The sequence below is a fragment of the Cylas formicarius genome, unplaced genomic scaffold (genome assembly GCF_029955315.1).
Source record: "Cylas formicarius isolate icCylForm1 unplaced genomic scaffold, icCylForm1.1 PGA_scaffold_9__14_contigs__length_23061073, whole genome shotgun sequence".
Classification (NCBI taxonomy): domain Eukaryota; kingdom Metazoa; phylum Arthropoda; class Insecta; order Coleoptera; family Brentidae; genus Cylas; species Cylas formicarius.
The window spans coordinates 9054335-9066333 of record NW_026844365.1 but is presented as its reverse complement, the minus strand read 5'-3'; the positions used below and the strand labels follow the sequence as shown (position 1 = coordinate 9066333).

Here is an 11999-nt window from a genome sequence, read left to right as displayed (position 1 = left end):
TAATGAATCTTTCCTCCGGAAATTTGCGCTTCTAGATAGGCAATACATTTTACATCAAACCTTTTCAGAAAGAAATTCCTGTTTTGATTTTTCTATTTTCCTACCACCATCTTTAGATGGCGCCGTAAGTTTTTGGGTTCTGTGACTCCAGGAAATGTGTTCCGTGGTCAGTCTAACCTATAAATATAAATCTGTAAATATGTTAAAAATCCGTTACGGTCTTGTAAAAACCTTAAATTTTAAATATTGCACTAATAACAAAGGTAAAAGCAACACGTACGGTCACACCGTGCTTTTACCGAAGACCAAATTGCCTTTGAGGTTAGAAGGCAAAAGGTTGATCGAAAGGGATAAAAATATCCACAATACAACAGGATTTGACGATTTGTACAGCTGGCAAAGAAAACACTTATCAGGAGCCGAGTTCGTTTTACACGACGGCCCCCCTTATGCCAACGGTAAACTGCATATGGGCCACGCCATTAACAAAGTGATTATTCCGCCCTAATCGCAGGTTCTACTGTCTTTTAGTAACTTTTTAGATTTTAAAGGACACCATACTTCGTTACAAGGTATTACAAGGAACAAAGGTCCATTATGTTCCTGGATGGGACTGCCACGGGCTACCCATCGAGTTGAAAGCATTGTCAGGGTTGGATAACCTTAACCCTGTAGAAATTAGAGAAAAAGGTTTTTTGTGAGTTTATTCTAACCTGTTCTCCATCAAACCCCGAACTTTCTAGCAAGAAATTTCGCCAAAACGACTGTGGAGGAGCAAAAATCCGTGTTCAAGTCTTGGGGGATTTTAGGTGACTGGGACAATGCCTATACAACGTACAGTGTCGATTACGTAGCGAATCAGTTTCGACAGTTTTTTAAATTGTACGAAAAGGGGCTCGTTTACAGGGCCATCAAACCCATTCACTGGTCGCCATCTTCTGGGTAAGTAAATATCGTTTTAACTAGTGCATTAACCAAATTGCGCTTGATATTTTAAGAACGGCTTTGGCAGAAGCCGAGCTCGAATATAACGACTCGCACAAAAGCCCCAGCGCTTACGTCAGGTTAGAAGTTAAAGATATACCCAAGGTGCCCAATTTTCACGGTAAAAGGTGAAACGGCAGTGGCGTTCGCGTTTCCGGTAGTTTTATTCCATCCCGCCTTTAGGGTTTACGCTGTAGTTTGGACCACGACCCCATGGACATTGCCTTCAAACCAGGCCGTCTGTTACAACAGCGGCTTATCCTATTGCGTGGTTAAAAAACCCGATCCGTTTGACACCGACCTGTATATCATAGCGACAGATTTACTCGAGAGTTTCTGCAAGGAGACCAACTGTAATTTCTTGCTATTGGGGGTGCACTCGGGGGATATGCTAGCTGGCGCTAGCTACGTCCATCCCGTCTACAAAGAAAAAGTCTGCAATTTTTATCATTCGTCTCACGCGACCGCTACCAAAGGCACCGGATTGGTGCATACTTCCCCGGCCCACGGGCCGGATGATTTCCTGATCGCTCTGAGCAATAAAATACCCATTGTAAGCAGTGACTAAGTAACTGACCTTTGTTTTTATATGACATTGCCTGGGGTGTTTTTTTTTAAGATTGACCTGGTTGATGACGACGGTTGTTTCAAAAAAGAAGCGGGTAAGGAGTTTGAGGGGAAATTCGTGTTATCAGAGGGTAACGAGGCTGTCGTTCGGGCTATCAGGGAGGATTTGATTCACCTATCCCAGCTAAGACATAGTTATCCTTACGACTGGAGGACGAAAAAGCCGATTATTATCAAAGCCAGCAAGCAGTGGTTTGTCGATACGGAATCGGTGAAACGAAGGGCTTTGGTAGAGCCTCACATTTTTTTTTATGGACATTTCGTATTGGCTTTTATAGGAACTTTTGGAGAAGGTCGAGATAGCGCCTCAAGACAAGAGCGAAGCTTACAAGAAAACTTTAACTAGCGAATTGCAAAAGAGGCCTTACTGGTGTATATCTCGACAGAGGAAGTGGGGGGTACCTATACCCGTGTTTTATCATCGAAAATCTGAAAATGTAATCATTAACGAGTAAGTATGCGGGTTCAATTATTTCAGGTCAAAAGGTTAAAAAAAGTGATTTAAAAAATTTAACAGAAAATTCATGAAATCGCGTCAAAAATTTTAAAGAAATGTACATCGGAAGACACCTAAGAGATTTGAAAAACTTTCGAAAAGTTTAAAAGCTGTCAAAAAATAGATTCAAAATAAAAACATCCAAAAAATATTTTTTTAATTAAAACATGTGTAAAACTACCAAAAAAGAAAACAAATTTTCTATTTGTTGTAATTTGTTTATTAATATCCTTATTGTTTTCTGTTTCCAAAAAATAAATAGGCAATCTTTTTAATAAAAAACTATAACATATTGCCTTTTCTATGAATATTAACGATATTGTTTTAATTGAACGGAGCCTTATCAATGTAATGAATTTATCTTTGCTATTTCATTAATATAAGCATATAAAAATTGACATAATTTATCAATATCTCATATGAAATCAATCGTCTGTTCTATTAAAAGCAAAATGCATTTTACTGCGTTTTCTGGCCAACTAAACTAACTAAAGATATTAAAAGGGAAAACGTAAATCCATTTTAGCTTTTAATTAAAATTTAACTAACGTATGTAAAATTAAGTACATTCTTCTGCCAACTTAAAGTAAAATATATACTTTATAAATAATACTCTAAATTAATTAATTGGTTTATACTTGAGGTATGTTTTAATTTAAATTGTTTATATTTTTGTTCGCTATTTCACAATAATATTACCCTGGTGAAAGTACAAGTTGTAATTAAGGCTTGTCAGATGGGATACAGGACTTCTAATAAGTCTAATTTCTTCTCTTGTACACCACGCACGTACAGGTGGTTTACCATCACCACTATCCATCCATTTCTCTAAACTTGTCTATAATTCCAGGGGTTTCACCTCGATGTATCCTAATACATCTTCTACTGACATTCTCCTTTTTCTTTCTGTGCTAGAAATTTGGTCTCTTCTACTTACTCTATTGCATCTTCTCCAGTATTTATGTGGCTGTGATGCTTTGGTCTCTTCTGTTTATTATCCAGTCGACCTCTCTCTCATAGATCCACAATTAGCCACATATGCGACCTACTTCACAAAAACGGCACCGATTTCTGGTGGACCTTGAAAGTCGACCAGCTCCTACCCGACGACATCAAAAGAGAGTTTGACACAACCGAAATCGATCGAGGTCAGGATATCCTCGACATTTGGTTCGACAGCGGCGTCTCGTGGTCCAAGGTTCTCGCCGACGACCAAGTAGCTGATTTGTATCTCGAAGGCGTGGACCAATTCAACGGTTGGTTCCAATCCTCACTCGTGACGTCGGTCGGTTTGAGGGATAGAGCGCCTTACAAGGCGTTACTAGTTCACGGTTTTGCCGTCGATAAGAACGGCAACAAAATGTCCAAATCGCTGGGTAATGTCGTGGACCCGGTGGTCGTGCAGAGCGGAGGATCCAAACCTTACGGAATCGACACCATGAGGCAAGTTGGGGCGGTCGTGGGCGTGGCTTTGAGGCGATCGGTTGGTTTTCGGCAGGTGGTGGGTCGCTTGTCACGCCAACCAGGTGGCGCTCGCCCAGATAAGCGATAACGTGTTGGACCGGTCTAAGGAGGAGTTGCAGAAGATCCGGAGCGTGCTGCGGTTCGCATTAGGCGCCCTCTACGACTATCACTACGACGAGAAGGACTTCGAGCATCTGTGGTTCACCGATCGCTATATGATGCACGTGTTGTATCAGTTTCATCAGAAGGTCGGTACATTTAATCTACTACTACAACTTTATACTACCAATCAAATATGTTTTCCAGTGCCAGAAAGACATAGAAAGCTACAACTTTAACAAAATCAATACCTCGCTGCTCCACCTACTCACCAACCCCGTCTCCGCCCTCTACTACACCGCGATCAAAGACAGGCTGTACTGCGAGCCGTCGACGAGCCTCGAGCGTAGATCCGTCCAGTATACCCTCATCCATATTTTCTACACCGTCGCCAGCAGCATCGCCGGAATCGTACCCCACCTTGCCGAGGAACTTTACAGCTACTTGCCTCAAAAAGGGGGCGGTACCTTTTTTACCGATCAGCGGTTGCAGGCGCGGTCTTGTTGGGAAGATCTAGAGGTTGCCAGGGCGATGGAGCTGTTGCTAGACGTCCGAAAAGAGATTAACAGAGAGTGTGGGGCAGCGACTCTGGACAGGGCGGTATCTTTGCAGCTTTCAGGGGACGACTATCGACTGTTGACGGTAACATAGGGTGTTTCTTCCCGAAATGCAATCTAACGAAGTTATTATCAGGGTTGCGGCAGCGTGGAGCAGCTGCAACGAGAGTTGGTCGACGTTTTTCAAATATCAGAAGTGGGATTGAGTGAAAATTTCGATCTGACCGGACGGTTTAGGTTGGAAATCGGTGCAAGCGGGAAGTTCGGGTGTCCAAGATGTCGACGGGTGAAGTCCTCGGTGGAAAACGATCCATGTCAGAGGTGTCGAAACGTCGTGCACATGTTGGATGTAAATAAAACCGTGTTGGTGAATTAGATGCGAAAATTCTGGGATTATCGGTTGCGATTATTTATGAAATAGTGGACGTTATTTTTAGGCGCACGATGATGAATGGCTACCATAAATAACGGGTCGGATGTTTTTTTTTTTCTTTAATTTACGACGGGGTCTTTCCGAAATTGATGCCCGTACGATTTGTTGTATCACTTTTCTTGATAGAGGAGTGGGATTAGTTCGTGGGATTGCGCGTCGACGCCAACCCGTTGTAAACAAGTAATAAAAAAAATGCAATGAAAACTTTTATATCGCGCAGGGAGCTTTATCTTGGCAGAGATAAACGACTTTTGTTCGATGTTCTGAACGTTCACAGTACAAAGTTCTCCAAAATTTACGCCGTCACTGTTTTTTTTTTCCGCAAAATTTTATCTTAATTTCAAGGAACAGTCCTTATTTCAATATCAATTTGTTATTAATAAGAATTCGTTTTCCAGAATAGTTTGATTTTTCCCAGAACGAAGAAATTTTTTCAAATTAGTACACAGAAACTATATTTTGTCGCCACTTTAAATTAAAAAGAATGCTTGTACTAAAACATGAACTTAACTGTGGCGGAGATAACCGTGCCAAATTCCAAATAATATCTTTTATTTTAAGGATAACAGTTCCAAAGAAATTCAGCGTAAACAAGAGGCAGTAAATGTAAATTTATATGAAGGGCATTTAATTGTTAAATCACTGATTTTACTCAAATTTAATAAATAATGGCCCATCAAAAATTTCTCTTTGTGTACTCTAACTGGATACGTCTATTTCGTTGCATTATATGCGCGCGAGATTTAAAGATAACCCGTTTTATTTACCGAAAACTTAAGATCAGACAGCTATTAATAATTTTGACCCTTATAACATTTACTTCTTAGAAATTGAAGACAACACTTTTTATTTTGTCCTTGTACTATTTCTTGCCGTCAGGCGTATCGATTCATCTGTTTTTAGTTCATTCAAACTTGCTCATTTCGGTTGACACGAAAATTATATTTTATCCTTACGTTATGATCACTTTGAATTAAAGATAATGCTGCTACTAAAGCGTTAACCCAAACTGCAGTTTAACTGTTACCAAGACAACGGTTCCAATGGCCCCAAAATTTAAAATTTTTTAATTTTATAGACGTTACGAAATAAATTTTACTGCTGGTTATCGACGACACCGAGAAAACAAGCGGAAAGTAGAACCTGCAAATTTAAATTTATGTCCAAGCTATTTTTGAGGCATGTTTCAAACCATGTAGTTTACTCAAATGCAATTAAAGATAGCCAATTTTATTTTCTCGAATTTATGCAAAAGTATGTTTTTTCCTTAGAATACTCTTGACATATCCATTTCGTTTTCGGAGAAAATTAGTTTAAAGATAATGCGTTTTATCCGACTCGAATTAAAGATAACTCGTTTTATTTGCCGAAAATTTAAGATTGCAATTAAAATAAATTCACTTTTAGAATTTTTATTTCCTAGAAATTGAAGATAACACTTTTTATTTCGTCCTTTTACTATTTCGTTGACGACGTTGGTGTCGTCATTTCACCCGAATTCGGTAGTAAGGAAGAACATCACCCAGTACTACCACACCCAGTATTTTATTTCCAGTTCAATTGCATAATCTTATACACTAACATCGGCACTAGATGTGTCTTCAAAACAATTTTGATCGGATCACAGGGTAGGACGCGCTCCTGGGTCGTTCAAGTCAAAACAACCGTATCCGGGGATGCACACGACGTCGCCGCTGTAGTCCAAGTGACTCTTCAGGTAGTCATAAATGGCCCAGGCCTGGCGTTGGTCCAAATGAAAGTTCTAGAAATAAAAATCACCAGGTCTGGGACGAAAAGTTTGAATAAAACTCTGAGAAAATGATAAAGTACATAGCATTAATGCTCACCTGCAGAGCGGATTCGTCTTCTCCTGTTCCGAGAAACATCCGAACTAGATTTTGAAGGTACACTCGTCTATCTGAAAATAGGAAAACACCGGTACGCACCACCGCGTAATATACTCCAAGCTACCTTCTTCCGGAATCTTCTCGATGATGCGACCGAAAGCGGCGTCGTCGACTGTAGCTTCCGGTGGTGCTGCCAAGACGACCAGCGCCACCAAACATCCCGTCACATACGTGGTTAACATGTTTACTGCGAAAATGGGTTTCCGGATCGAACGGATCGGTTTTTATGGCGACCAAATCCTGCACGCGCTTATCTATAAACTCGGGACCATAAAACTCGAAGACGCGTTGACATGTTAAGCCTCCAGATTATTTGCCTTTTCGACGGGGACGTGCGTCAATTTCGTGGTCCTGACCTGACCGAACGTATCGCCGCTGGGAAGGACAGACCCTGATAAAATTTAAAAAATCTTGTATAGTTTAATTCAAAGTATACCGTACTAACTTTCATGGTCGAAAAGCGATTTTTGTTTTAGTGATTTTAATGAATCTAGATAATAAAATATTCGAGCCGGCCCTGCTTTCGTTTATTGCGCTTTCCAAATAGCACAGAGATGTCCGCAAAACATCCTTGGCATATCTGACCGGACATATCGTATATCCTAGGGATATACAATTTCAGCTAAGAGACATCCTTAAGACGTCTCAAGAATATACGATGTTACTAATTGGAACGTCCACATTATATCAGATACGTATGTCCGTAGGATGTTTCTTAGGACGTATTAAGGATATCCAGTCGTTAGTTTGTGGATAGTGGAGGATATAGTATCTTATATAGATATACCACTGGACCTTACTTTTAATTATTAAATTATTTCCAACAACCTATGAGAAATACTGGAAAGATAATGTCCAGTAGTAAAATTGGTTGAAAACTACAAAAATTCTATCCCAGTATTTGTTACTCGCGTGTGATGGAATTAATGGAATTAACCTATTGGGTATGGTTGGTGAATGCACAAGTTTTTTCCAATTGATATTTAATCTTTAATTTTCTTTTGATGGTAAAAATGAAGGACTCCCGATGGATACCATGAATAAAAGACATTTTATACATATCTATAATATAGCAAAAATATAGAACAACCTAACCTAAAGTATCCTAAAAATAGAGTAAGGCTGAACTAATATTTGACAGGTTTTCTGTCATTCTTTGATGAAAGTAGCTTTTTTCAGCCAAGTAGCTATTGAATTCTCTTTTCATGTTTGTGATGTGTTTGCCTTTTTATCCGCATCTGAAAATTTTTTGGTTTTTAGAACGACAGGTTTATATATCTGTACTTTATAAAATAAAAATAAAAAGAACGATACCGGTATCTTATATGTTTAAAAAACATTTTAAAAATCCCTAGATCTGCCTTTTAAGTGACGGCTTGATTTGGCGCTGATAGTACTTCCATGTAAGTGATCTTAGTTGCTAATCTACATTAAGGTATTTCATTTCATTAAATACAAGCCTCATTAAACTCTCACCAGTAAGATCTCTTTCATGATAGTAGGTACTATCGCGCACAAAAAAAACTAGAACTAATATGACGTTTCGGTTTGACAGTCTATTTTCATGCAATATTTTTTGTCAACCTAAAGATTGATCTTGTTATCTCATTGACTTAGAAAAATAATAATAAAACGAGACATGATGTTGGTAGACTACACAACAATGGTTCGCTCAGCTTAGAATTTATCAAGTATTACCATAAAACTTTACTTACATGAATTGTTAGTAGTAGTAATAATAATACCACAAAAAAATAACTGAAATGAAAGCAGTAAGCACAGCACACAAAATACTCAAATACCGCCAACAAAAACAAGGCTGAAAAGATGGCGGAGGACGAGACAGAGGAGAAGCCGACGACACGACCGTTTAAAATACACCACGAATCTAAAAAAACTAAGCATTTTTCTTCTCAGCTGTTGAAAATTTCTATTCTAGTGTTCCCATTTATGTAGAGGAGATCTGTGGTATATCGTGTACAGTAAATCCGCAAGCTATCTACTCAAGGGATATCCCTGGAATGTATTTTACAGTATATACTTAGTATATATGCTAACGTATATCCTAAGAATGCGACTTAAATGGGACATTGACCGGATATAGTGTGGATATTGTTTGCTATCTGGGTTTTGACATGTTGCGATACACGTAATGGCGTAATCTGAACCAAACTATATACGCATCTTTTTTGTGCTTTCGGAATCAAGTCCTACTCTCTCAAGTTACCACTATACGTCATATTTGAATGCATTGACATAGTAGATAGATATTATATAATATCGATCCTGTTCAACTTTATTGCAGTTTTAAGATGTTGTTGGGGGTTTGATGACGTAATAAATGTCAGGGATATAATTTTAACTACTCTATACCTATATCTTTAGATCAATTTAGTCTCCTTATTCATCAGTTATGACGCACATTGTAGTTTGAACTAAACTATATCCTTAACTTTTTTCCTTGCTAAATCCTTTGGGCAAGCGGCCTCTCTGGAGCCTCACTCTGTACGTTACCACTACATGCCATACTTCAGCTCAGACTGCGCTAATTTGAATGCATAGGCGTAGTAGATTTCAATATGTTGATGGTAGTTCAATAACGTAACGATCTAACTTATACCTAGATCGATATCCGCGTTACTGTCGCTTTATTTATTTATTGCGGTTGTGATGGTGGAGGTTTAATGACGTTATACAGGTCAGAGGTATAATTTGAACTAAACTATACCCCGTCGTGTTCCTTCCATTGATAATCGATGTCGAGTCGCTTCCCAAAAGTGTGAACTCTGTTCAGCTCACGAGACTCGGCCTATATCGATAGTTATTATAGGATAAGTGACCTAGTGCATACGTGCATTGTAAAAATAAAAAATAACATTTTTTTTTACAAATCTATTTGAAATTGCTGCTTTGAGACACGCTGTACAGATGCGATGGAATTAGGTACGACTAAAATCTACAAAAAACACACGTCCATCAGTTGTCGCGGGTGGTAGAGTTTTTTTCGTCGGTTTGTGGGTGGACTGCTGGGTCGTCCGGGTCGTAACAGCCGATGGGTGGGGGAAGGCACAGTATATCGAAAACTTGGACGCTTCCATCCTGAAATAAACTCAATTCTGTCATTGTTGCCATCGCAGGGTGACCCGCAAGTAAACACAAACGCGGTTTCGTAAAAAAACATTTATTTGCTAAATAATCGCGACAGAAATATCGACTTCGTCAGATTGTGGACGGAGGCGTCGCCGCTGGGGATAATGCCGGGGTCGTCGGGATCGAAGCACCCTATTGGCAAGGGGAGGCAGACGATGTCGAAAACGCGGGGCGAGTCGTCCTGAGAGGCTCCAGTCTACAAGGAAAACAATTCGATGTATGGGTAGCGACGTTAGTGCCATCTATCGGGTGCACTATAAAGTTGCGTCAAATATAGCCTAGACTTTTGACACATTTTTTGGAAAATTAAAGCTTTATTTGTAACAGAAATTAATTAATATTGACTATTTAAGAACTGGTACTAGTATATTCCACCAGTTTAACAAATTCAGTTTTTTTTATTTCTTTTTCGTCACAACTTGTTTTGGGTTCATATGCCGTGCCAGGCAAGAAAAAACTAGAGGTGCAACCCCAGCAACAGCAATAAAAGGAAACAAGAAGCAAGAAAGCATTAAAAAAATGTATTTAGAGAAACAAATCGCAAAAAATAAACTACGACATATATAGTTCCGCGCAACTTCCGCTTTGAGCTTAACCTGCGTGGGCGGGCAGTTTTGTTTAGAGTAAATCAGTAGAACAATGAGTTGCGTGTATTATATTGTATTGTATTGTATATGCTCCTAATTATGACTCAGACTCTGACCAATAATAATAATAATAATTATTCATTAAATATTTGTTTTTTTCTATGCATTTTATAGATATACCCCGAAGACAGAGTCCACCTACCTTCAAGGCAGAGTATATTAGAACACTTCGATTTGTATTCTTATAAAGCATTTGGTGCAAATAACCCAAAGTGTGGAAAAGTTACGCTAATATGTTGGTTAATTTCATAATTTGCTTTAATTGGTCTCTTATTCTAAATATATTTTTTTTTATGTCGACTGTACCACCGGTCTCCCCTAATTCCTTGATAGGATTGCAAAGGAGCTAAATAATAATACCAATTTTAAAAAATAATTGGCTACTTTTAGAGCTGTTAACCTGATCAACAAACTACCAATAGATATTTTAATCGACTTGTCCATACTTAATTACAAAAAATCATTTTTTTTATTATGATATAATTTGTATAAGTACTGCAAATGTTTCTTGATTATTTACATTGATGTGCGCGAGTGTTATAAAAAAAGGAAAAAAGGTTCAGTTTAAAAACGGCGTATAGTATCTAATGTTTCACGATTTCATGATAATAATAATAATAACAATAATAACAACTCTGGTAATATAAAAATATTTGTTTCCTTTTGGTTAGTTTAGAATACTCACATGTATTCGACCGTCAGCTGCTGAATTATCACTTCCGGCAGTATGCTCGCGTAGGAAACGTTTCCAATCTGAAGAAAACAAACGGCATTTCTTTATTTTTTTCATATTATTATTAGTTACTTTTTAGAACGAAAGTGGGTATATTTGGAAGAAAATTTGGTGTAATTGATTTTCAACACTATTGCATTGGTAACATTGCTTTGATTAAGAGAGTTATGATATTTTCTATACGTTGTACAAACGAAAGTTTCTGATCAAACATTATAACCAGGTCCTCAAACTCGATGAAATTACGTTTAAAGGTGACAAAGACAACATTACATTTCTCTAAATTTAAAAGCACCAGCGCCATTAGCTAAGTTACAAATCAGAATATCATTAATGAAACAGTTAAACAGGACTGACAAATTCCAGACTGAGCCCAGACCTCCTTTCTTTTCTGCAAGCATTGATAAATTAAAGCTATTCAAGAGTCAAACATGTTATCAGCTTGCGAAGGAGAAGGTAAAAAAAGGGCGAGAATCTATATATTGTTAAATTTCTGTAGGCCTTGATCTAAAAAACTTACTAAGGCGACGATTTAAAAAAAGGAGCTCGAGAATACTTACCCTCTTCGGGAATCCGGGTCAGCATTTTCCAAAAAACAGAACCCGGTGCGAGATGATCGGCCGGCAGAAAATGGCAACCCGCAACCAAGATCAAGCCCAAGAGCACTAGTAGATTCATAACCGTTCGACGATGGAGTAATGGAGTAATGGTTCCAAACTCTGACAGGACCCTCGTCACGATTTCCTATATATCGATCAAAGCCCAAATCCTTTTGTTTACGCGATAAGGATAAAAAGTTAATTTACCGGTTCGTTTGTGTGTGTGCAAAGCGAATTAAATCTCGCTATAATTAATCCCCGGAAACTTTTACGTCATTCGGCAATTTTTGTTTGTTTGTCGTG

The 11999-nt window shown here is 38.4% G+C and overlaps 3 protein-coding genes across 5 annotated transcripts; 1 reads left to right on the top strand and 2 right to left on the bottom strand.

Annotated features, from left to right (window-relative positions):
- Window positions 1-22: 22 nt before the first annotated feature.
- On the top strand, window positions 23-5925 carry LOC132707060 (isoleucine--tRNA ligase, mitochondrial). Its single transcript, XM_060678714.1, has 11 exons — window positions 23-490; window positions 543-690; window positions 744-942; window positions 999-1112; window positions 1168-1537; window positions 1604-1840; window positions 1890-2062; window positions 3128-3550; window positions 3606-3819; window positions 3878-4312; window positions 4364-5925. Exons 1-11 carry the CDS (start codon window positions 155-157, stop codon window positions 4601-4603), a joined length of 2889 nt encoding a protein of 962 aa, XP_060534697.1. The 5' UTR covers window positions 23-154; the 3' UTR covers window positions 4604-5925.
- A 194-nt stretch (window positions 5926-6119) lies between these two features.
- On the bottom strand, window positions 6120-6941 carry LOC132707062 (uncharacterized). The gene is made up of 3 exons (XM_060678722.1): window positions 6632-6941; window positions 6508-6578; window positions 6120-6422 (listed from the first exon to the last, which is right to left on the bottom strand). The coding sequence occupies exons 1-3, from the start codon at window positions 6747-6749 to the stop codon at window positions 6282-6284; spliced, it is 330 nt and encodes a 109-aa protein (XP_060534705.1). The 5' UTR covers window positions 6750-6941; the 3' UTR covers window positions 6120-6281.
- Window positions 6942-9476: 2535 nt separating this feature from the next.
- On the bottom strand, window positions 9477-11997 carry LOC132707922 (uncharacterized). Of its 3 annotated transcripts, XM_060679962.1 has the most exons (4): window positions 11904-11997; window positions 11658-11841; window positions 11050-11117; window positions 9726-9913 (listed from the first exon to the last, which is right to left on the bottom strand). In XM_060679962.1, the coding sequence occupies exons 2-4, from the start codon at window positions 11773-11775 to the stop codon at window positions 9749-9751; spliced, it is 351 nt and encodes a 116-aa protein (XP_060535945.1). In that variant the 5' UTR covers window positions 11776-11841; window positions 11904-11997; the 3' UTR covers window positions 9726-9748. The 3 variants fall into 3 exon arrangements, with proteins under 3 accessions (XP_060535946.1, XP_060535945.1, XP_060535944.1); XM_060679963.1 differs by lacking the exon at window positions 9726-9913 and adding an exon at window positions 9477-9666 and having other exon boundaries at window positions 11658-11926; XM_060679961.1 differs by having other exon boundaries at window positions 11658-11926.
- Window positions 11998-11999: the final 2 nt, after the last annotated feature.

What these genes read in the sequence shown, in the direction of transcription:
- LOC132707062 (XM_060678722.1), bottom strand. Translation starts at nt 6,749, where the DNA reads ATGTTAACCACGTATGTGACGGGATGTTTGGTGGCGCTGGTCGTCTTG. An exon ending in CGAGAAGATTCCGGAAGAAG is followed by an intron (nt 6,579 to 6,631) that starts GTAGCTTGGAGT and finishes TCCTATTTTCAG; the next exon opens with ATAGACGAGTGTACCTTCAA. An exon ending in AAGACGAATCCGCTCTGCAG is followed by an intron (nt 6,423 to 6,507) that starts GTGAGCATTAAT and finishes TTTTATTTCTAG; the next exon opens with AACTTTCATTTGGACCAACG.
- LOC132707060 (XM_060678714.1), top strand. Translation starts at nt 155, where the DNA reads ATGTGTTCCGTGGTCAGTCTAACCTATAAATATAAATCTGTAAATATG. An exon ending in CCCAATTTTCACGGTAAAAG is followed by an intron (nt 1,113 to 1,167) that starts GTGAAACGGCAG and finishes TCCCGCCTTTAG; the next exon opens with GGTTTACGCTGTAGTTTGGA. An exon ending in GAAAATGTAATCATTAACGA is followed by an intron (nt 2,063 to 3,127) that starts GTAAGTATGCGG and finishes TCTCTCTCATAG; the next exon opens with ATCCACAATTAGCCACATAT.
- LOC132707922 (XM_060679962.1), bottom strand. Translation starts at nt 11,775, where the DNA reads ATGAATCTACTAGTGCTCTTGGGCTTGATCTTGGTTGCGGGTTGCCAT. An exon ending in GACCCGGATTCCCGAAGAGG is followed by an intron (nt 11,118 to 11,657) that starts GTAAGTATTCTC and finishes TGTTTTCTTCAG; the next exon opens with ATTGGAAACGTTTCCTACGC. An exon ending in CAGCTGACGGTCGAATACAT is followed by an intron (nt 9,914 to 11,049) that starts GTGAGTATTCTA and finishes TTTTCCTTGTAG; the next exon opens with ACTGGAGCCTCTCAGGACGA.